Here is a 24382-nt window from a genome sequence, read left to right on the forward strand (position 1 = left end):
CTGGTAGCCAAGGGGCGGTCCAGTAGCCAGCGGGCGGGGTCTAGTGGCTAGGGGGTGGGGGCCAGCAGGCAGTGGGCGGGGTCTGGTGACCAGGAGCGGTCTGTTGCTGGGGGCGATGCCCGGCAGGCAGTGGGCGGGGTCCGGCAGGCAGTGGGCGGGGACTGGTGAGCAGGGGCAGTCTGTTGCTAGGGGCGGTGTCCGGCAGGCAGTGGGCGGGGACTGGTGAGAAGGGGGCGGGGTCTTTTGCCAGGGGCGGGGGTCAGGCAGGCAGTGGGCGGGATCTGGTGACCAGGGATCGGGTTCCGGCAGGAAGGGGGCGGGGTCTTGTAGCCAGGGGCGGGGTTTGGTGGCAATGTCCCCACCTTCTCCAAAAACGACGAGTACCGCCTCTATATCGAGCTCGATTATTGGCTAGAAATTGAGACGGACAGAGATAGTGTTGAACCCGCTGATTGGACAGAAAATGTAATTAGCTGTTCTCCGTGAAGGGCACAAGGAAAATGGCGGCGCTGAGGAATCTTTTTCGTGGTGGGAAGGTAGGAGGGAAACAGTATTGATTCGGGGCGGCGGTCAGCGCGGGTTTTGTCCGGGCAGTAACTCTGAGTTGTCTTTGTTTATGCAGAATGTTTTCGGTGTGTTGTCACGGAGGGAGTTCCATCGATCGGTTCCTGCTGCTGTCCAGGTAAAACAGGGTCACCTTCGGTCACTGCCTTTCCACAGGCGGGTTCCGCCACACGGATCCCTGCTCCTCGTTTAGTTAGGAATTGTGGGACATGTTTATTCAATATAAACATTCACATGTTTATAGACACTGCCATCAATCTGGGCATTCGGGACTCTTGTCCACCGCCGGAAAATTGGAATCGGAAATAATTTGTTGTAGTTTTGTGGCTGTCCTTTTGCTTTTTGCAACCCAATTCTGTCCTAATGGAAAAGTAGTCACATAACTGCTACGATAACTCTCGGGCAGGCTTGTTGCTGCTTTAGCTTTTGCACTGAATTTTAATTATAACCTAGGCCTCAACAAAAGCCACGTCTGAGACGGGCGTCGGCGGAAGTCCGCAAACATCACCAAGGACATTATTTTGGCAAGGAATCTGAAAGCGGTTGTTTTTTGTAGGACTCGGTGTGGATAAGTCTTCCACAGCGGTCAAAATGGATATACAATTGGCTTGATGGTCGTAAGCAGAGGGTAAAGGTGGAAGAAGGATGCTTGTCGGACTGGGGACCTGTGACTAGTGGTGTGCCTCAGGGGTCAGTGCTGGGCCCATTGTTGTTTGTTATCTATGTCAACGATTTGGATGAGAATGTACAAGGCATGATCTGTAAGTTTGCAGATGACACTAAAATAGGTGGTATTGTAGACAGTGAGTAAGGTTTTCAAAAATTGCAGCGGTACCTTGATCAGCTGGGGAAGTGGGCTGAGAAATGGCAAATGTTAATTGTGAGGTGTTGCATTTTGGAAAGTCAAATCAAGGTATGACTTTGACGGTGAACGGTAGGACCTTGGAGAGCACGGTTCTGTAAAGGTGGAGTCACAGGTAGATAGGGTAGTGAAGAAGGCTTTTGGCATGCTATCCTTCATCAGTCAGGGCATTGGGTATAGAAGTTGGGAAGTTATGTTGCAATTGTACAGGGCATTGGTGAGGCCGCACCTGGAGTATTGTGTTCAGTTTTGGTCGCCTTGCTATAGGAAAGATGTTATTAAACTGGAGAGAGTGCAGAAGAGATTTGCAAGGATGTTGCCAGAACTTGAGGCACTGAGCTAAAGGGAGAGATTGGACAGGCTAGGACTTTTTTTTTTAGGAGCGTAGAAAACTGAGGGGTGATTATCATCATAGATTATCATAGAATTTACAGTGCAGAAGGAGGCCATTCAGCCATCGAGACTGCACCGGCTCTTGGAAAGAGCGCCCTACCCAAGGTCAACACCTCTACCCTATCCCCATAACCCAGTAACCCCACCCAACACTAAGGGCAATTTTGGACACTAAGGGCAATTTATCATGGCCAATCCACCTAACCTGCACATCTTGGAAACCCACGCACACACGGGGAGAATGTGCAGACTCCGCACAGACAGTAACCCAAGCCGGAATCGAACCTGGGACCCTGGAGCTGTGAAGCAATTGTGCTATCCACAATGCTACCGTGCTGCCCGTGATCTTAGAGGTGTATAAGGTCACGAGAGGCATGGTTAGGGTGAATGCACTCAGTCTTTTTCTGAGGGTTGGGGAATCAAGAAGTAGAGGGCATAGTTTTTTAAAATTAAATTCAGAGTACTCAATTACTTTTTTCCAATTAATGGGTAATTTTAGAGTGGCCAATCCACCTAACCTGCACATCTTTTGGTTGTGGGGGTGAAACCCACACAGACACTCCGAGAATGTGGAAACTTCATACAGACAGTGACCAGGGGTCGTGGTTTAAGCCAGGTCCTCAGCATTAACTAACCACTGTGCCACAGTGCTGCCCTCGAGGGCATAGGTTTAAGTTAAGAGGGGAAAGAATTAATGGGAACCTGAAGAGCAACATTTTTACACAAAGGGTAGTATATATGTGTAATGAGCTGCCGGTGGAAGTGGTTGAGGTAGGGACATTGACAACATTTAAAAGGCATTTGAACAGATACATGGATAGCAAAGGTTTAGAGGGATATGGGCCAAATGCAGGCAAATGGGGTTAGCTTAGATGGGCTTTTTGGTTGGCATGGACCAGTTTGGGCTGAAGAGCCTGTCTCCGTGCTGTAGATTCTCCCATTTGACGATAATTTAAAACCATTTCCCTTCCAGTAATGTTGCTTTAAAACATGGACTCCCCTAACAGTCAACATAAAGTTACTTCGATTACATGAAAAATTTTCATGTAATCGAAGTTTCATGTAATCGAAGTAACTTTATGTTGACTGTTAGGGGAGTCCATGTTTTAAAAACCGATAATTATTAAAATAATTATTTAAAAAGTAACAAATTGGGAAGTTTGCCTTGGTGTGAAGTATATCCTGCCACTCTAGATTTTGCAAAGCCTCCTTCATGTCGGAGTCAATAGCATTTTTGGTGTGGGATTTAGCACATAGATATAGACAGTTTGTCCCAGGTGTCTGTGCCAATTCGATTTCCCTGCATTCTTCCTATATGTTTTTTTTGCAATTGTTTGCTTTCAATTCCAATTTTCCAGGGATGGGCAGGCGTTCAAAAATGCAGAGATTAATGGCAGCATCTAAAACAATGAATCTTCTTGTGTCATTTCTAGCCTGAAGAGAGAATTTGCATTTGTCCAGTGCTGTTAGTCTGTATTTCAGTCTGCAAAGTTCCACAAAACTGTTTTACCCCATGAGAGAGGCTGATTTTTGATGTACTGTTCATAAAACACAATTATATATGAAAAGGTGTGGAAGGGACTTAACATGGAAAGGGAAGAGTAACTAGCTAAAAAGCACTATCACTTTTACGTACGTGATCCAAAATTTGAACAAATATGAAATGTACCAAGGGATATATTTCCTTGACCTGACACCAGGCAGATGAACAGCAGTTTTCTTTTCCTATCCTGTGTTGCTGTATTTTTAGACTCCTTGGGTACTCTATCCATTGATGACTAAACCAGTTCAAAATTCTACTTACTTGTAACCAGAAAGAATAATTTTTCATACCATTCTAGCTGACCTATCGAGATGCTCTGACCCAGGCCATGGACGAAGAGATTGAAAGAGATGAAACTGTGTTTCTTCTGGGAGAAGAGGTTGCACAGTATGATGGTGCATACAAGGTGAGACCTAGACTATAGGCATTGGAGCAGAAGTAGGTCATTCGGTTCTTCGAGTCTGCTCTGCCATTCAATGCGATCATGACTGATCTGATATAATCCAAACTCCACATTCTCACCTTAACCCTTGATTCCCTTACTGATTAAAAATCTGTCTAACTCCGCTTCGTCCCAGCCTCTAAAGACCTCTGCGGAAAAGAATTCTGCAGTTTCGCCACCCTCTGAGCAGAGAGATTTTTCCTCTTCATGTCCTAAATGGGCGTCTGTAGATGTCATAGACATTCCCACAATGGGACACAACCTCTCAGCATTCACTCTTGTCAAGTCCCCAGTGAATCGTATAAGTCTCAATAAGGTCACCTCTCATTCTTCTGAACTCCAATGAGTACAGGCCCAACTTACTCCACCTTTCCTCATAAGGAAATCACTCTTTATCTGGGATCAAGCTAGTGAATCTTCTCTGGACTGTCTACAATGCCACTATATCTTTCATTAGATAAGGGGACCAAATCTGTTCACCGTATTCCAAATGCGGCTTAACTAGTGCTTTGTATAGTTTTTGCATGACCTTTTATTATTTTTATACTCCATTCATTTGCCTTCTCAATTACCCGCTGAGCTTGCATGCTAGCTTTTTATGATTTATGCATGAGGACCCCCAAATCCCTCTTGTGCTGCAGCTTTCTGCAACCTTTTTCCATTTAAATAATATTCGGTTCCTTTATTCTTCTCAACCAAAGTGCATCACTTCACATTTTCCTCCATTATATTCCATCTGCCAAGTTTTTGCCCACTCACTTAACTTGTCTATATCCTTCTGTAGACTGTATCAGCCTCGCCTATTGCTGCGGGTGATGAATCCGTAACTCTTCAAAACTTTAGCATTGAAATTAGCTGTACATATTCATGGTTTTGTTTTATTGCAGGTGAGCCGTGGATTGTGGAAGAAATGGGGAGACAAGAGAATCATAGACACTCCTATTTCAGAGGTATGTTTCATTAGGCAACACTCCGTCTAATTTGTGATTCATAACTTCAAATGTTAAAATCACTTTGCCTTTCTTTCAGATGGGTTTTGCAGGAATTGCAGTTGGTGCTGCCATGGTATGTACTTTGGATTTATTTGTGTAACTTGCTGTGTCAAGTGTATGGAATTAATATATGGAACAGCGAATATTCTTCTTAAACAGGTTTGTTTACCATTAAAATGATCACATGCATTCATTCTTGCAACAGCAAGAACATTATTAGAGCTTCATCATTATGATAAAGGGAAAAATTATAAATTACTCATCAATAAAATAATGCTGTAAACATAAAAGATTGAAACATTACCAGGCATGTTAGAGTAAAGATTAAAAATTCAAAATATTGCATATTCTATAGATCTCAAAACTAGTGCATGTGAACATGCCTTGTTGTGATATGCCCATGGGAAAATAAGGTCAGATTCTTAATAACTCTTCACTAACTTCTTAGGCTGGCTTGAGGCCCATCTGTGAATTCATGACCTTCAATTTCTCACTGCAAGCCATTGACCAAGTTATAAATTCTGCTGCCAAAACATACTACATGTCGGCAGGTGCAGTTCCTGTTCCTATTGTCTTCAGAGGTCCAAATGGTTCTTCAGCTGGCGTGGCAGCTCAGCATTCACAGTGCTTCGCAGCATGGTATAGCCACTGTCCTGGGCTAAAAGTGCTGAGTCCTTGGAGTGCTGAAGATGCTAAAGGGTTGCTGAAATCTGCTATCCGAGATGATAACCCCGGTAAGTTTCAAATAAAAATATATTTTAAAAGCAGGTAGTTTTTCAGATATGTTGTTGACATATATTAAATTACCTGCAATTGCCATTCTGTTGGTCAATGAACAGACTCTACTTCTAATATGGCACTATCCGATCTGATTTTATTGCCTTTTAGTTCATTTTTTAAAATGGAAATATTAGATGCAAATACTTTGAATGTTAAAAGAGAAATTAAAAATGGGGGTAGAAATTTTTCTGATCTCCACTAACTGACCTGTCAGATCAGCAGCGGCAGAGCCCACCATTATTTGTTATCCTCTACGGTCCTGAATGTTGATTAATCCAAGGTTGAACACTTTCTGATCAATACTGACTTAATACACAGCAGTAGTCACTGTTATTTTACTCCACTTGAGGCCTGTAAGTAGTTCATGGACGTGCTTCATTTTTTTTCAGCCAAGAGACCATTAGCTTTGTACTTTGATTTTCTCTCAAACTTGTTTTAATTTCTCGCCCCCCCCCTCCCCTCCCTTTGGAATTTGATAAATATGATTTTTAACCTGTAATCATGTTGGAAAACAGTTTAAGGTGCACCTTTTGTTTTGTACATGTAAAGAAAACAATACTCACAATATCCATTAATCCTGCAGTTATTTTTTTGGAAAATGAACTGATGTATGGTGTGCCTTTTGAAGTCTCTGAGGAAGTCCAGTCAAAGGACTTTGTTATTCCAATAGGAAAAGCCAAAGTAGAAAAAGAAGGTAAGAAATTGCTAAAAAGCTTCTCTTTGAATGTTAACATTAATGTAAACTTGCTTTTATATTTTCATTCTAAATCAGTTCAATAACTTTGTATTCTAACAATGAAAGCTTCCTCTCACTGCAGGATAGAATCCTGTTCTTTCCTTCAGCCATCACATCTATACTCTGATATTCTTTCAAAATGCCTCTGGCTTAATACTGCTCTTCCCCACCGTCAAAATAATTCTCCCTCCATGTCTTCAGTCATCTCTGACTTCATGGTTTAGTAGATGTTTATATTTTGGAGGTGATTATTTCTTTTTTTTTTTAAATAATATTTTATTGAAAATTTTTGGTCAACCAACACAGTACATTGTGCATCCTTTACACAACATTGTAACAATACAGATAATAATGACCTTTTTTATTTAAACAAAAACACCAACAAATAAATAAATATTAAATAACAAAAAATAAAAACTAGCCCTAATTGGCAACTGCCTTGTCTCAGGCCACCCCCCCCCCCCAATCCCTCTCTTCCCCCCCCCCCCCCCCCCCCCATCCCTCTCCCCCCCCCCCCCCCCCCCCCCAAAGTCCTGGGCCGCTGCTGCTGCCTTCTTTGTTCTCCCCCATCTATCTTTCCGCAAGATATTCGACGAACGGTTGCCACCGCCTAGTAAACCCTTGAGCCGACCCCCTTAGGACGAACTTAATCCGCTCTAACTTTATGAACCCCGCCATATCATTTATCCAGGTCTCCACCCCCGGGGGCTTGGCTTCTTTCCACATTAGCAATATTCTGCGCCGGGCTACTAGGGACGCAAAGGCCAAAACATCGGCCTCTTTCGCCTCCTGCACTCCCGGCTCTTGTGCAACCCCAAATATAGCCAACCCCCAGCTTGGTTCGACCCGGACTCCTACTACTTTCGAAAGCACCTTTGTCACCCCCATCCAAAACCCCTGTAGTGCCGGGCATGACCAAAACATATGGGTATGATTCGCTGGGCTTCTCGAGCACCTCGCACACCTATCCTCCACCCCAAAAAATTTACTGAGCCGTGTTCCAGTCATATGTGCCCTGTGTAATACCTTAAACTGAATCAGGCTTAGCCTGGCGCACGAGGACGACGAGTTTACCCTGTTTAGGGCATCTGCCCACATCCCCTCCTCAATCTCCTCCCCTAGCTCTTCTTCCCATTTCCCTTTTAGTTCGTCCATCATAGTCTCCCCTTCGTCTCTCATTTCCCTATATATATCCGACACCTTACCGTCCCCCACCCATTTCTTTGAGATGACTCTGTCCTGCACCTCTTGTGTCGGGAGCTGCGGGAATTCCCTCACCTGTTGCCTCGCAAAAGCCCTCAATTGCATGTACCTGAATGCATTCCCTTGGGGCAACCCATATTTCTCGGTCAGCGCTCCCAGACTCGCAAACTTCCCATCCACAAATAGATCTTTCAATTGCGTTATACCTGCTCTTTGCCACATTCCATATCCCCCATCCATTCCCCCCGGGGCAAACCTATGGTTGTTTCTTATCGGGGACCCCCCCAGTGCTCCGGTCTTTCCCCTATGTCGTCTCCACTGTCCCCAAATCTTCAGTGTAGCTACCACCACCGGACTCGTGGTATAGTTCCTTGGTGAGAACGGCAATGGGGCTGTCACCATAGCCTGCAGGCTGGTCCCCCTACAGGACGCCCTCTCTAATCTCTTCCACGCCGCTCCTTCCTCCTCTCCCATCCACTTACTCACCATTGAAATATTAGCGGCCCAATAATACTCACTTAGGCTCGGTAGTGCCAGCCCCCCTCTATCCCTACTACGCTGTAAGAATCCCTTCCTCACTCTCGGAGTCTTCCCGGCCCAAACAAAACCCATGATACTCTTTTCTATCCTTTTGAAAAAAGCCTTCGTGATCACCACCGGGAGGCACTGAAACACAAAGAGGAATCTCGGGAGGACCACCATCTTAACCGCCTGCACCCTCCCTGCCATTGACAATGCTACCATATCCCATCTCTTGAAATCTTCCTCCATCTGTTCCACCAACCGCGTCAAATTTAGCCTGTGCAATGTGCCCCAATTCTTAGCTATCTGGATCCCCAGGTAACGAAAGTCTCTTGTTACCTTCCTCAACTGTAGGTCTTCTATTTCTCTACTCTGCTCCCCTGGATGCACCACAAACAGCTCACTCTTCCCCATGTTCAATTTATACCCTGAAAAATCCCCAAACTCCCCAAGTATCCGCATTATTTCTGGCATCCCCTCCGCTGGATCCGCCACATATAGTAGCAGATCATCCGCATATAAAGATACCCAGTGTTCTTCTCCTCCCCTAAGTATTCCCCTCCATCTCTTGGAACCTCTCAGCGCTATCGCCAGGGGCTCAATCGCCAGTGCAAACAGTAATGGGGACAGAGGACATCCCTGCCTTGTCCCTCTATGGAGCCGAAAATATGCCGATCCCCGTCCATTCGTGACCACACTCGCCACTGGGGCCCTATACAACAGCTGCACCCATCTAACATACCCCTCTCCGAACCCAAATCTCCTCAACACCTCCCACAGATAATCCCACTCCACTCTATCAAATGCTTTCTCGGCATCCATCGCCACTACTATCTCCGTTTCACCCTCTGGTGGGGCCATCATCATTACCCCTAACAACCTCCGTATGTTCGTGTTCAGCTGTCTCCCCTTCACAAACCCAGTTTGGTCCTCATGAACCACCCCCGGGACACATTCCTCTATTCTCATTGCCATTACCTTGGCCAGGACCTTGGCATCTACATTGAGGAGGGAGATTGGTCTGTAGGACCCGCATTGTAGCGGATCCTTTTCCTTCTTTAAAAGAAGCGATATCGTTGCTTCTGACATAGTCGGGGGCAGTTGTCCCCTTTCCTTTGCCTCGTTAAAGGTCCTCGTCAGTAGCGGGGCGAGCAAGTCCAAATATTTTCTGTAAAATTCAACTGGGAATCCGTCCGGTCCCGGGGCCTTTCCCGTCTGCATGTTCCTAATTCCTTTCACCACTTCTTCTACCGTGATCTGTGCTCCCAATCCCATCCTTTCCTGCTCTTCCACCTTGGGAATTTCCAGCCGATCCAAAAACTCCATCATTCTCTCCCTCCCATCCGGGGGTTGAGCTTCATACAATTTTTTATAAAATGTCTTGAACACTCTCTCCGCTCCCCGCTCCGTCTCTCCATCTTCGTCTCTCACCCCCCCTATTTCCCTCGCTGCTCCCCTTTTCCTCAATTGGTGTGCCAGCAATCTGCTCGCCTTCTCTCCATATTCATACTGTACACCCTGCGCCTTCCTCCATTGTGCCTCTGCAGTGCCTGTGGTCAGCAAGTCAAATTCCACATGCAGCCTTTGCCTTTCCCTATACAGTCCCTCCTCCGGTGCTTCCGCATACTGTCTGTCCACCCTCAAAAGTTCTTGCAGCAACCGCTCCCGTTCCTTACACTCCTGCTTCCCTTTATGTGTCCTTATTGATATCAGCTCCCCCCTAACCACCGCCTTCAACGCCTCCCAGACCACTCCCACCTGAACCTCCCCATTGTCATTGAGTTCCAAGTACTTTTCAATGCATCCCCTCACCCTTAAGCACACCCCCTCATCCGCCATTAGTCCCATGTCCATTCTCCAGGGTGGACGCCCTCTCGTTTCCTCCCCTATCTCCAAGTCTACCCAGTGTGGGGCATGATCCGAAATGGCTATAGCCGTATATTCCGTTCCCCTCACCCTCGGGATCAATGCCCTACCCAACACAAAAAAGTCTATGCGTGAATAGACTTTATGGACATAGGATAAAAACGAGAACTCCTTACTCCTAGGTCTACTGAATCTCCACTGGTCCACCCCTCCCATCTGCTCCATAAAATCCTTAAGCACCTTGGCTGCTGCCGGCCTCCTACCAGTCCTGGACTTCGACCTATCCAGCCTTGGTTCCAACACCGTGTTGAAGTCTCCCCCCATTATCAACTTTCCGGTCTCTAGGTCTGGGATGCGTCCTAGCATTCGCCTCATAAAATTGGCATCGTCCCAATTCGGGGCATACACGTTTACCAACACCACTATCTCTCCCTGTAATTTGCCACTCACCATCACGTATCTGCCCCCGTTATCCGCCACTATAGTCTTTGCCTCGAACATTACCCGCTTCCCCACTAATATAGCCACCCCCCTGTTTTTCGCATCCAGCCCCGAATGGAACACCTGCCCTACCCATCCTTTGCGCAACCTAACCTGATCTATCAGTTTCAGGTGCGTTTCCTGTAACATGACCACATCTGCTTTAAGTTTCTTAAGGTGTGCGAGTACTCGTGCCCTCTTTATCGGCCCGTTAAGCCCCCTCACGTTCCACGTGATCAGCCGAGTTGGGGGGCTTCCCACCCCCCCCCCTTGCCGGTTAGCCATCATCTTTTTCCAGCTTCTCACCCAGTTCCCACGCAGCTGTATTTCTCCCAGACGGTGCCCCCCGCCCATCCTTTCCCGTACCCACTCCCCCCTTTCCCCAGCAGCAGCAACCCAGTAATTCCCCCCTCCCCCCCCCCCCCCGCTAGACCCCCCGCTAGCGTAATTACTCCCCCCATGTTGCTCCCAGAAGTCAGCAAACTCTGGCTGACCTCGGCTTCCCCCCGTGATCACGGCTCGCCCCGTGCGGCGCCCCCTCCTTCCTGCTTCTCTATTCCCGCCATAATTATCATAGCGCGGGAACCAAGCCCGCGCCTCTCCCTCGGCCCCGCCTCCCATGGCCAACGCCCCATCTCCTCTCCCTCCCCACCTCCCCCCATCACCACCTGTGGGAGAAAGAAAAGTTACCATACCGCAGGATTAATCGTACAATCCCTCTTCGCCCCCCCCCCCCCCCCCCCACTCGTCCCACCACTTTGTCCAAACGTTCATTTTCGTAGTCCAATCATTCCAATTTTTCTTCTACAATAAAAGTCCACGCTTCATCCGCCGTCTCAAAGTAGTGGTGCCTCCCTTGATATGTGACCCACAGTCTTGCCGGTTGCAGCATTCCAAATTTTATCTTCTTTTTGTGAAGTACCGCTTTGGCCCGATTAAAGCTCGCCCTCCTTCTCGCCACCTCCGCACTCCAATCTTGATAGACGCGGATCACCGCGTTCTCCCATTTACTACACCGAGTTTTCTTCGCCCATCTAAGGACCATTTCTCTATCCTTAAAACGGAGAAATCTCACCACTATGGCTCTGGGAGCTTCTCCTGCTCTCGATCCTCGCACCATAACTCGGTATGCTCCCTCCACCTCCAACGGACCCGTCGGGGCCTCCACTCCCATTAACGAGTGCAGCATCGTGCTCACATATGCCCCGACGTCCGCCCCCTCCACACCTTCAGGAAGGCCAAGAATCCTCAAGTTGTTCCTCCTTGCGTTGTTTTCCAGTGCCTCCAACCTCTCCACAGATCGTTTCTGGTGTGCCTCCTGTATCTCCGACTTCACCACCAGGCCCTGTATATCGTTTTCATTCTCTGCTGCTTTCGCCTTCACGACCCGAAGCTCCTGCTCCTGGGTCTTTTGTTCCTCTTTCAGCCCTTCAATCGCCTGTCATATCGGGGCCAACAACTCTTTCTTCATTTCCTTTTTTATCTCCTCCACGCAGCGTTTCAAAAACTCTTGTTGTTCAGGGCCCCATATGAAACTGCCACCTTCCGACGCCATCTTGGTTTCTGCTTGCCTTCCTTGCCGTTGTTCCAAAGGATCCGCTGCAATCCGGCCACTTTCCTCTCCTTTTTCCATCCGTGTCCAGGGGGAACACCCTTCTGGTTTACCGCACGGTGTTTTTAGCCGTTAAAATTGCCGTTGGGGCTCCTATCAAGAGCCCAAAAGTCCGTTCCACCGGGAGCTGCCGAAACGTGCGACTTAGCTGGTCATCGCCGCACCCGGAAGTCCCCCGAGGTGATTATTTCTGGGACGATTAACCTGTCACTGTAGAAAATGGGATAAATGCAATTAATAGCAGCTTGGGGTGTATTACACTAAAAACATTGGGCCCAAGTTGACTTAAGGAGTTAACAGCTAGAAAGTTAAGAGCCATAAAACAGCAGATGGGCTGACTTGGCTGGGGATGAGGTGTCTACACTGCTTGCAAAGAAGTGCAGTCCAAAAAGTGGTTTTGGGAGTTAGAGCTAACATAGCCGTTCAGGGTTCACTGAATGCTTTGTCCTGGAGTTGGGTGGAGCTTAAGTTTCTCTGGTTTCCATTTATCTGTGTTTCTTGGGAGAGTGAATGTTCTGCAGCAGGGCAAGAGATTAGATGCTGAAAAGGTGCTGCTGTTGGCAGGCTCCCAATAGTTAAGGTTCAGAGAAGTCCTGGGGACCCGAGAAGGTGGCAAAAGGTACCCGGTTCCATGCTGGAGGCGGTTAGGGTTCAGCAGAAGCCATTTATAGTTCAGTTCAGCCTAGAGACTGAGTTGAAGAAACCTGGGGGGCAGTGCCAGCTTAGTGAAGGTAGCAACCTGCAAAAGAACTGGAATTGTGCTGGTAGAGGTGAGTGCGGCTTTGTCAATCTCACGGAATGCAGACTCAGAACAGCTGAACCATCTGAGTTGTGCAGTCGTTGATATAGTCCAGACTTTCTAGGGACTTCAAGGGATCGATCTTTGAAAGCGAGTTTGAAATCCCTTGAAGACTAGCGTTTTAACAAGAATTTGTGACTTGTCACTGACGCTGGGTTGGTCGCTGAGAAATCTGTGGGATGTGTCTTGGCCACATCTGTCATGTGCACTGTGGTGTGTTTTGATCACAGTTCATCTATCAATTCACATTTACCTTGCGTTAATTCTGAATGTTGATGTATCAGCTAATTAGTGTAACTTGTTTTACTTTTATGACTTTTGTGTAGCAATAATACAATAAAAGTATTGTTTTACTTTTATGATCATAATAACTCCTGAGTGGCTTCTCAACTTCAGCATGGTGTCCATTTATATTTTTGCTTCAAGTGATAATGTAATATATCTATAATATTAGGAAGCTGATTGAATGAAAATGTTGGTCAACTTTTTTCAATTTGCAAGTGCAACTTGTATAGGGCTCCTGTTAGTAGCAAAGATAAATGGACACCAGTTGGAGAAATGAAGGAGAAGATTTGAGGAGGCTCGGTAGATAGGAAGAGAATTATTAGAGGATTGCAAAGGGTGGGAACGGAATGGCTGGATGATTAACTACCACAGCAGAAGAGATGAGAAATCTGATATTAAAAGGATGTATGACGGGTTGGGGAGGGTGTGGAGAGAGTTCCTAGGAGTGTAAGATGGGGGGAGACGATCATTAGGTGTGTCAGTCAGTGGGATTGGGGGGGGGGAGAAAGACCATTGGGAGTGATATTCAGAGGTGAGACAGCAAGGAGTATAAAGCAGGGGGGCGGTTGAGTAAGGTCATGGATAGATTCTGGGAAATATAAAAAGGGATGAACATTTTGAAATCTGCACTTCTACCTGAAACAAAATGTCCCTTATAACAGTGATAGACATTGGAAGCATTTGATGAGGGGCTTTATTTAGCACTCTGGCTAAATGAACTACACTGACATTCTTCAAATGTTGGTCAGTGTAGTATAATCCCTGATTGGGAGTAACTGATTCCTGCCCAAGACCTCTTGGATAGCTTCCGTTACAATTTCTGCCCTTCTAAATTGAGCCAAAGGTTCTGACCTTTGAACTAGCATCCCCATGTATGTATATCTCCAGATATTGTGTAACATGCAACATTGCATGTACTCTGCATTCCATCCTTACCTTAAAAAAATGTCAGGTTTTGTGTACGCAACGTAAAATTGTTTTGGAGGAAAAGTACTCAATTTAAGGATTTAAAAACTCAGTTAAAACCCCAAGGCTGACAGTAGAAGTTCTAAAATATTTTAAAAGGATAAGAGAGATTAATTTTGAGGTCAGTCAGGTGAACAACATTGTCTTTTTCGGTCTTCAACTTAGTGACAAATAATGAATAGGTGTGACAAATAATGACTTGGTTAAAGCCAATCTGTTCTGTAAGTGCCCATAGTGCAAGAGGAATGATCTGGACTTGACCAATGTCACAATTTGCAGTTACCAAATTGTTAGTATAACTAACCCTGATCACGATGCAAGATAAACATTAGCAAACTTGTGTGTTGTTGCAATAGTAATCCTGCTCAGTACGAGAGGAACCGCAGGTTGACATTTGGTGAATGTGCTTGATTGAGGAGCCAAAGGTGCAAAGCTACCACTTGTGGGATTATGACTGAAAGCCTCGAAGTTGGAATCCTCCCTAAAAGTGAATTTTGATGGGTAAATATGAGGTGAATCACTTTGTTAGAAAAAGTAGAAACACCATCTACTACACTGTAGAAAATAAGAAACTAGAAGAGTAAAATTTAAAAATGAGCAAAAACAAATGTGGGTCCATTACAAATGGAAACAGGATAATTTATAATGAGAAACAATGAAATGGTAGAGGCACTAAACAACTACTTAATCTGTCTTTTCAGAGGAAACCTCCCAGAAATAATGGAGAATCAATGGACTAAGTGTAAATGAGGAACTACAAGATATTAATGAGTTTAAAAAAAAAAATAGTACTAAAGAAACTAATGGAGCTTAAAAGTAACTGAATCCCTAGACCTGATCATCTACGTTCCAGAATGTTGAAAGAGGTAGCAGCTGAGATAGATGCATTAGTGAACATCTTTCAATGCTAGAGTATGTAATAAAGGATGTGATAATAGGACACTTAGATTGAGCAGAGTCGATATGAATTTATAAAAGGGAAATAATATTTAACAAACCTGTTTGAGTTTTGAGATTGTAACGAGCAAAATCAATAAGGAGGAACCAATGGATATGATATGTTTAGATTTTCAGAGTTTTTGATAAGGTCCCACATAAGAGGTTAATAAGCAAAATTTAGAGCCTGTGTGCAGGAGGGTTTCCTGACAGAGTATGTAGATAGGCCAACGAGAGGCGAGGCCGTATTGGATTTGGTACTGGGTAATGAACCAGGACAGGTGTTAGATTTGGAGGTAGGTGAGCACTTTGGTGATAGTGACCACAATTCGATTATGTTTACTTTAGTGATGGAAAGGGATAGGTATATACCGCAGGGCAAGAGTTATATCTGGGGGAAAGGCAATTATGATGCGATGAGGCCAGACTTAGGATGCATCGGATGGAGAGGAAAACTGCAGGGGATGGGCACAATGGAAATGTGGAGCTTGTTCAAGGAACAGCTACTGCGTGTCCTTGATAAGTATGTACCTGTCAGGCAGGGAGGAAGTGGTCGAGCAAGGGAACCGTGGTTTACTAAGGCAGTCAAAACACTTGTCAAGAGGAAGAAGGAGGCTTATGTAAAGATGAGACATGAAGGTTCAGTTCGGGTGCTCGAGAGTTACAAGTTGGCTAGGAAGGACCTAAAGAGAGAGCTAAGACGAGCCAGGAGGGGACATGAGAAGCCTTTGGCAGGTAGGATCAAGGATAACCCTAAAGCTTTCTATAGATATGTCAGGAATAAACGAATGACTAGGGTAAGAGTAGGGCCAGTCAAGGACAGGAGTGGGAAGTTGTGCTTGGAGTCCGAGGAGATAGGAAAGGTGCTAAATGAATATTTTTCGTCAGTATTCACAAAGGAAAAAGACAATGTTGTCGAGAATACTGAGATTCAGGCTACTAGACTAGAAGGGCTTGAGGTTCATAAGGAGGAGGTGTTAACAATTCTGGAAAGTGTGAAAATAGATAAGTGACCTGGGCCGGATGGGATTTATCCTAGGATTCTCTGGGAAGCTAGGGAGGAGATTGCTGAGCCTTTGGCTACAGGAATAGTGCCAGAAGACTGGAGGATAGCAAATGTTGTCCCCTTGTTCAAGAAGGGGAGTAGAGACAACCCTGGTAACTATAGACCAGTGAGCCTTACTTCTGTTGTGGGCAAAATCTTGGAAAGGTTTGTAAGAGATAGGGTGTATAATCATCTGGAAAGGAATAATTTGATTAGAGATAGTCAATACGGTTTTGTGAAGGGTAGGTCGTGCCTCACAAACCTTATTGAGTTATTTGAGAAGGTGACCAAACAGGTGGATGAGGGTAAAGCAGTTGATGTGGTGTATATGGATTTCAGTAAAGCGTTTGAGAAGGTTCCCCACGGTAGGCTACTGCAGAAAATACGGAGGCATAGGATTCAGGGTGATTTAGCAGTTTGGATCAGAAATTGGCTAGCTGGAAGAAGACAAAGGGTGGTGGTTGATGGGAAATGCTCAGACTGGAGTCTAGTTACTAGTGATGTACCATAAAGATCTGTTTTGGGGCCACTGCTGTTTGTCATTTTTATAAATGACCTGGAGGAGGACGTAGAAGGATGGGTGAGTAAATTTGCAGATGACACTAAAGTCGGTGGAGTTGTGGACCATGCGGAAGGATGTTACAAGTTACAGTGGGACATAGATAAGCTGCAGCGCTGGGCTGAGAGGTGGCAAATGGAGTTTAATGCAGAAAAGTGAGAGGTGATTCATTTTGGAAGGAATAACAGGAAGACAGAGTACTGGGCTAATGGTAAGATTCTTGGTAGTGTGGATGAGCAGAGAGATCTCGGTGGAATGCCCTGCCTGCAACAGTAGTGGACTCGCCAACACTAAGGGCATTCAAATGGTCATTGGATAGACATATGGACGATAAGGGAATAGTGTAGATGGGCTTTAGAGTGGTTTCACAGGTCGGCGCAACATAGAGGGCCGAAGGGCCTGTACTGCGCTGTAATGTTCTATTATTAGTTTGAGAATGTTACATTCACTTTTGTCACTAATCTTAGTATGCTGGAAAAGGGATTGGTGCAACGTAGGTACACTATCGAGATGTGGAATAATTTTGGGGATATTCATGAAGCCATCTTCTTCAATGCTAAATCACAATTACATTGTTTTCTGCACTGTTTCCAAGCAGTAACTATAAACAGGCGACAAAACAGATTATCTGAACATAATTGTCAATTGGCATTGAGAAAATTGGTAAATATCTCTTTATTCTTTTTTCCCCTCCGCTCTTACACCATCATGCACCCTTGCCACTAAAATGAAACAGACTTTAATCGCACCAGGGAATGATGATTCCATTTGAACATGGTGACTCATGGTGTCCTTTTCTGTAATTGTTTATGAATTCCAATTAACTTTAGTAGTGCTCTACATAACAGGTACACTAGAATTATTTTTGATAAAACTCAGCAGCTGTTTCTTTGCTGCCTACTTATTAACATGACGACAGAATTTTTGATGAATCCATGTATCCATTGCTAAGCTCATGCTTTGTAATTTTAGATTCAGACTTCAACTTTCTCCTATTTGGCTCCTGTTTATTGCACCTGATTTTGAAACTAACTTGATCTATATTGTTTTTATAGAATAATCATAGTTAATTTTACTTTTTTGTAGGAATGAATATTACTTTAGTTGCACACTCCAAAAGTGTAGGGCATTGCCTGGATGCAGCTGCTGCTCTTGCAAAGGAAGGGATTGATTGTGAGGTAGGTGACTGGGGAGAAAATAAGACTACTATACAAAAACTGAAATGGAAGGAAGTATTTATAGCAAACATAAATTGTGAATATAAATTATTAAAATATTGAATTTAAACATTATTTTCAGCTGATTTTTAGTGCACATTCCAGTCACTTCAGTTGATTAAATAATCAAAGCCAAGAATAGTCTAGTTTTTAAAAAATTCCTCTGCCCAGCCAATTCTTGTACATTCCTTTGGAGACAATACTCAAGATATTTTTGTCTATTTATGTTTTGGGCATTCTATTAAATGACGCATCTGTCTTTCAACTCTGGTCACAGATCTGGAGGAATAAGCGTAGTACAATACCTTTCAAGGATTTGATTTTTCTTTAAGTGCTTGCTTCAAATGACCTAAATTAAATACTAACTAGTTTTGTGCAGATGGATGGGTGAACTAACTTGGAAATTATTGTGTGGCAGTGTGAAGAGTGGAGATACAAAGTAGCTGGAACATCCTAATCAAATGATTACCTGCAATAATGATCAGCTCCCTCAAGTGTTTATACTGGTATCACTAGTAATTAAAATGAGTCTTGCAAATATTCAAATCAAAATTAGGATGATAAAGGGAAGAGAAATTGCTCAAAGTGGTTTCACAAATATTTTGAGGAATTTGCATCAAGGTGCTAACATCTCAATAAAACCCAAGACGTTTGACTAAATAAATTAACTCAACAGGACCTGGCATACATACTTTTGAAAATGCAGATTAAAATTTGTTTGAACAGTGTTCTCATCTAAATACAGTTTGAACTTAAATTTGCAGGTCTGCTTCATGGCTGGTAATATTCCACCAAACAATTGTCCAAACCGTTGAGCGCATCCTATGTTACTAAATTTAATTTATTCCTCAGCAGCTTGCCCAGATTTATTTTATATTTAATAGCTATAATTTCATTTTTAAAACATTGAGTCTCGAGCTTTTTCATCCAAGGAAGTTGCTTTGTATAAGAGTACTTTTGAATTTCAGGTGCTAATTCTCAGAAGATAATGTCACAATTTGTATTATTTCAGGTCATTAATATGCGTACCATCAGACCCCTGGATATTGAAACAATTGAAGCTAGTGTGATGAAGACCAATCACCTGGTAACAGTTGAGGGTGGTTGGCCCCAGTTTGGAGTAGGTGCTGAAGTCTGTGCTAGAATTATGGAAGGTAAAACACTGGAAAAGTAATAATGTGCAAGACATTAGTTTTCTAACTTTTTTCACATCCGTTAAAATTTTAAAAATAATTTAGAGTACCCAATTTTTCTCTCTCTCCCCCGCCCAATTAAGGGGCAATTTACTTACCCTGCACATCTTTTTGGGTTGTGGGGGCGAGACCCAAGCAAAATTTATTTTTGTAGACTGTTGAAATGGTTTTAATGTTAGTGAAGCCAATTTGCAACATTTAATGAATTATATGATAAAATACTTGCTTGCAGTCTTGCTGAAATAAGATTTCTTTACAGGACCTGCATTTAACTACTTGGATGCCCCAGCTGTCCGTGTCACAGGTGCTGATATCCCTATGCCTTATGCGAAGATCTTGGAAGACAACTGCGTACCTCAGATTAAAGATATAATTTTTTCAGTCAAGAAAGTGCTCAATGTGTAATTGCACTTGCTGCTGTTTCCCCCCACTCCACGTCATTTAAATCCTTTCACTGATGGTGTATATATATATATATATATATATATATATATACTTAATAGCTGCTGTATCATCCTACAGGAAGGGCAGGACATCCAAAATATTTTGTAGCATAAACGTTGTTGGGGAAATTGTCCTACGGTCAAAATAATCTGGGCAGAACATCCAAAATGTTTTGTAGCATAAATGTTGTTGGGGAAATTGTCTACGGTCAAAATAATCTGTGGGAAAGCTTATTTTGAGTGGAAATTTCTACTGCTGGTCTGGAGACAGTACTCAGTGCTGCAAATAATAAGCATATCTAATTTAATGCCATGTTCAAGTGTTAAAAATAATTTGGATGCCTTTTAAAAAAAAAAAAAGATCATGCGGCTGCATGTTTCTTAATGGGTAGGTCCAGCTAGGAACGCAGGCAGTCTGAACCAGCACCTTTTATTTAAGCAATATTATGCCCATCTGTAAAGTGATTGTTATAAAAACTTGTATATTATTTGATGCTCAGTTGATGGGTCCTGCTGAGTTTTAAAACATTCAAATTTCTGTAACTGGTCACTTGAGAGTTTTATGGAAATGCCACAGCATTAATGCTCTCAACTATTTATAAACTTTTATTTTGGTTATTTTACAAATAGATTAACCTCATGCTATGTTTTTTTTTTTGTATGCCAGTGTCAATTACAGTAAACTTTCCTTAAGGCATTCTTTGAAAGATTGTGTATAACCAGCAAACCTAATTGAATGAAATTAAAGTTTAAACAAACCAAGTCTATTTGGAAAGTGACTCTTCCTGCCTTTTAGCAACTACTACTGGACAATTCTTGTTGCCCCGTAGAGCAGGATCTAAACATAAAGGACATGTAGTTTGACTTGAGACAAAGATAGTTCAAATCGCATAATCTTTACAATGCAGGAGGCTATTTCGCCCATTTTTGAGTCTGAACTGGCACTTTGAAAGAGCATTCTATGTAGTCCCACTCCCCTGCCTTATTCCCATAACCATGCACACTTTCAGTTAGCAATGAGTATCTCTATCGAAACTGCCTCCACTACCCTCTTGGGATGTTTGTTTCTGACTCCAACCACCTTTTGGGTGAAACAATATTTCCTCAACACTTTTCCTTTTGCCATTTTTGAATCTGTGCTTTCTAGTTCTTGGTGTATTCTTCAAAGGAACTGTTTCTCACTATTTACCCCTGTCCCTTACCCTCAAATCCTTAATTCTAGCATGTCTCCACTCTAGCCTCATAGCCACAATTTATTTCTGGAATCATTCTTGTGAATCTCCTCTGTCCTTTCCAATACCTTCTAGTATGGGGCCAAGAGCTTGATGCAGTACTCCAGTTGAGGTCTTACATCACATGATCTACTTTTGTTAATGGTTCAGAGTAATGAGTTTAAAACAGATTATTTTTGTTGCCTAGTTATTGATTCAGTGACCGTTATTAATATTCAGCAGGAAGTGTCACTAGATTAGTGTGTGCATTTTAATTAGTAGAGCTTCTGACACTGGGCAGAAATCAGATTGTGGGTTTACGTATCAGATTATGGATCATACTACCATTGAGTCAACTCTGGCTGGCTACCAAATTTCAATGGCTATATAGTCATTACAAGTGTTTTCACATTTAAAAAAAAAAAATGAGCGGTAGCAGTTCAGTACCATAAACGCAAGTTTTTAAGCAAAATACTCAGCATATATTACATTCCAAAGAGGGCTTTGAAACTTTTAAAAGGCTTGGCTTAAATTAGGAGGAGGTTGGAGAATTGCTACTAAGATGTCCCAGTGTACCTCACTAGTATCAGGTGTGGTGAAACCCACAGTGTTATTTTTTATTCTGCACCGGGTCACTATCCATGTGGAGTTTGCCCATTCTCAGTGTCTGCAACCCAAAGATGAGAGGTTTAGTAGACTGGGACTGTACTCGTTGGAATTTAGAAGGATGAGGGGGGATCTTATAGAAACATATAAAATTATGAAGGGAATAGATAGGATAGATGCGGGCAGGTTGTTTCCACTGGCGGGTGAAAGCAGAACTAGGGGAAGTAGATTTAGGACTGAGTTTAGGAGGAACTTCTTCACCCAAAGGGTTGTGAATCTATGGAATTCCTTGCCCAGTGAAGTAGAGACTCCTTCATTAATTGTTTTTAAGATTAAGGGTTATGATGTTCGGGCCGGAAAGTGGAGCTGAGTCCACAAGATCAGCCATGATCTCATTGAATGGTGGAGCAGGCTTGAGGGGCCAGATAGCCTACTCCTGTGCAGGGTAGGTGGATTGGCTATGCTAAATTGCCCCTTAATTGGAATTTTAAAAAACTTTTACTCTGCATCAAGAACTGTGACACTCTGGAGGAATAGAAACTTGAAATGAATGTGCAACAATAATAAGTAAATCTCATGTATTCACAGTAAAAGTAAATATTGTCTAAGGGATAAGTGATTCCTGGGCATTGTTCAGCATTCTTAATGGAATTAAAGTAGATACACAAGATTTTGAGTTTGCATTTTCAGAGATACCCAAAATGGTGAACAGAACAATTATTTTAATAAAAATATTAAAACAATATCTAGTCATTGTTTACAAGAAAATTTGTACAGATATTACATGAAATTTTTTCTGCATAGAAACCGCTGTTTCTTAAGGTAAAACACAATGGTATCTTTAAAGTGCACTTTCTTCAGAATTTCAAGATTATTAGGGGATTATGGTCAAACTATATCTAGTTCTTTTAAGATACATTATTGCAAACAGACATTTGCCATTTTTGTACTGCCTCAAATATAAAATTATTGCAGAACATTGGCTCCACAGGTAAGTTTACAGACAAATGCTAAATGAAAATAAGTCTACTTTAGAATCAGCCATATCCTTGAGGGGCACAGCAGGCCCATAAGTAAACCAATAACATTGGCTGCAACACATGGTAGATTTGTGAAAAGCAAATGCTTAAAAAAAAAAAGGAATGATTGTCCTGTACAAGAGCTCCACAAAAAATACATAGATGACGTACAATTTCCTTTACTCATCAGTATTTCATGTTTGGTATTCAAAACTGTTCAGTAAACATTTTGTATTATTTGATTGTAGGGGTGCTGCGGTCATTTGCAAGTGCAGGCTTCAAATGTCCTTTTTTAAAGCTTTGAATTGAGCTGAGTAAGGCTCCTCTACCTGCCCCATTGGCAGTAGCAATGGATTGTGATGGAACATCAATCTCTGACTTTGGAGGTGGGGGTGCAGCTGGTGGAGGAACTGGTGAAACCCCTGCAAGTAAGAAAGGAAAAAAAACTTTAATGAAGAGATTTCTTTCTCTTTCCTCACCTGCACCCCACCCCCCCCAACTTATGCAATGTTGAAAATACACACGAGCCAGCCTCTATAAAGAAAAATAGTTAACATGCCGGGTGTCACTTCAACAGAACTGTATGAATTTTAGCTGATTTTTTTTTTTTTTGTTGCAGATACTGACATTCTTCCAGCATTTTGTATTTTTGTATCACATTTGACAAAATATTCACAAACTTCAATATTCACATTTTCTTAATAACTACTCTCGGCTCCAATATGTTCAACTGATCAGAAAGCATTTCTGCACTCTCTTTAATCCAATGCCTTAAAATGGATTGCTGCCCCCCACTCCTGACCCATCAGTATGCATACTAAGTAACTATATTTTAAGTTTAATAACATGTTATAAAAACAATTTGACAAGGAATCATACAAAGTTCCATACCATTCAGTGACAGCACTTGTTTGGTATTCTAGTTTACAGTAGAGGACCTGGGATTTGGTTTACTAGCCAGACAAATGGAGTTGAACAAGGATTCCAATTACACTTTTTGCCTTGGAGATTGAACTCAAATATGGGTCTACAGTATAAAGCAAAAACACCTGTTTTTGCACTACCATTTTCAGTCAGAAGACATGGATATGGCCAGTGCAAGAAATGGAATAATGAAAATAGTGCAATTGGTTGTGCTTCGGAGGTTTTGCCTAGGATAAATTATTGGCACAGTGCAATATGGAACCACAGAATACACAGGTTGCAAAATTGGGAAAACGTTCCATTCCCTATTGGTGGTATCTCACTTGAATGATGATGAAAATTCACAAAGCAAAAAGCAGTTCTTGGTTTCCCATAGCTGCCTTTTTCAATTTGTCTATGCAGAAGCATCAGATACAGCCAGAAGCAGACATGAAGAAAAAGTGTAATCTTTGTCAGCAAAGGCTGTGTTCTTTATATGAGTAATGGCTGTTTGTGTGCCTAACAACCATCATAGTAACCAATAAAAGAATGTTTATGGTACAGCCTGAAACAGGTTTCACATTAAAACATATGACCGTGTTCATTCATGCACCATTCCTATACAAGAAAACAGATTTAGTGGTCACAGCCTGAACAAGGTAAATAAGAAACTCTATCCCCACATAAGAGGATAATTTTAGTTTTAAGATTGGATATGAATTTACCCACCCCATTAGGTATCAACATTTTAATAAGCAAGAGAAAACCTGATGAGAATGCTTTATGCTAGTATTTTATCGTGTTAAAAAAAAAACTATTGTACCAACACATTTCACAAAATGTTTCACAGAATTGTAGTCTTTATGAATTTCACCCTACTCAGTACTAAGGTCATAGGGATATTTGACTAGATTTACAATTTAATCACCGCATTTAAAATAAATTTCAGAATACCAAAAATCCTAACCGCAGTAATAGTACTGAGACATTTATACGTATTTTGATATGTGGTATTACTGCTTGCACAATGTTCAACTAGAAACACTCATTTGCAAAATATAATGAAGGCAAAGATGCAAACAGCTCATAATTAAACACAGAGGGTGGGATTTTCCAGCACTGCCAGCTGCCAGGATATCTGGTCATGCCGAATGTCAGTGGACTTTTGGCTGGGCTGCCACATTCCCTCCCCCAACCGTGCAGGT

The 24382-nt window shown here is 42.9% G+C and overlaps 2 protein-coding genes across 8 annotated transcripts in view; one reads left to right on the top strand and one right to left on the bottom strand.

Moving 5' to 3' along the window:
* Positions 1 to 414: 414 nt before the first annotated feature.
* Positions 415 to 20200, top strand: pdhb (pyruvate dehydrogenase E1 subunit beta). Its single transcript, XM_072472388.1, has 10 exons — positions 415 to 536; positions 623 to 682; positions 3661 to 3768; positions 4692 to 4754; positions 4834 to 4869; positions 5245 to 5530; positions 6160 to 6270; positions 17672 to 17763; positions 18815 to 18956; positions 19255 to 20200. The coding sequence occupies exons 1-10, from the start codon at positions 501 to 503 to the stop codon at positions 19398 to 19400; spliced, it is 1080 nt and encodes a 359-aa protein (XP_072328489.1). The 5' UTR covers positions 415 to 500; the 3' UTR covers positions 19401 to 20200.
* A 1757-nt stretch (positions 20201 to 21957) lies between these two features.
* The window catches only part of pxk (PX domain containing serine/threonine kinase), an 84814-nt gene continuing 82389 nt past the window's right edge, over positions 21958 to 24382 (bottom strand). For 2 of the 7 annotated variants that reach the window (XM_072472384.1, XM_072472387.1), the window contains one exon: positions 21958 to 22696. In XM_072472384.1, the coding sequence (XP_072328485.1) occupies positions 22509 to 22696 (188 nt within the window). In that variant the 3' untranslated portion in view covers positions 21958 to 22508. The remainder of the gene's footprint in view (positions 22697 to 24382) is intronic. The other 5 variants (XR_011934162.1, XM_072472385.1, XR_011934161.1 and 2 more) reach the window with 3 other exon arrangements.

This window comes from Scyliorhinus torazame, chromosome 13 (genome assembly GCF_047496885.1).
Source record: "Scyliorhinus torazame isolate Kashiwa2021f chromosome 13, sScyTor2.1, whole genome shotgun sequence".
Classification (NCBI taxonomy): Eukaryota; Metazoa; Chordata; class Chondrichthyes; order Carcharhiniformes; family Scyliorhinidae; genus Scyliorhinus; species Scyliorhinus torazame.

Coding starts and splice junctions, on each gene's coding strand:
- pdhb (XM_072472388.1), top strand. CDS start 501: ATGGCGGCGCTGAGGAATCTTTTTCGTGGTGGGAAG. Junction 537..622: donor ATCTTTTTCGTGGTGGGAAG/GTAGGAGGGAAA, acceptor TTGTTTATGCAG/AATGTTTTCGGTGTGTTGTC. Junction 4,870..5,244: donor TTGCAGTTGGTGCTGCCATG/GTATGTACTTTG, acceptor CTAACTTCTTAG/GCTGGCTTGAGGCCCATCTG.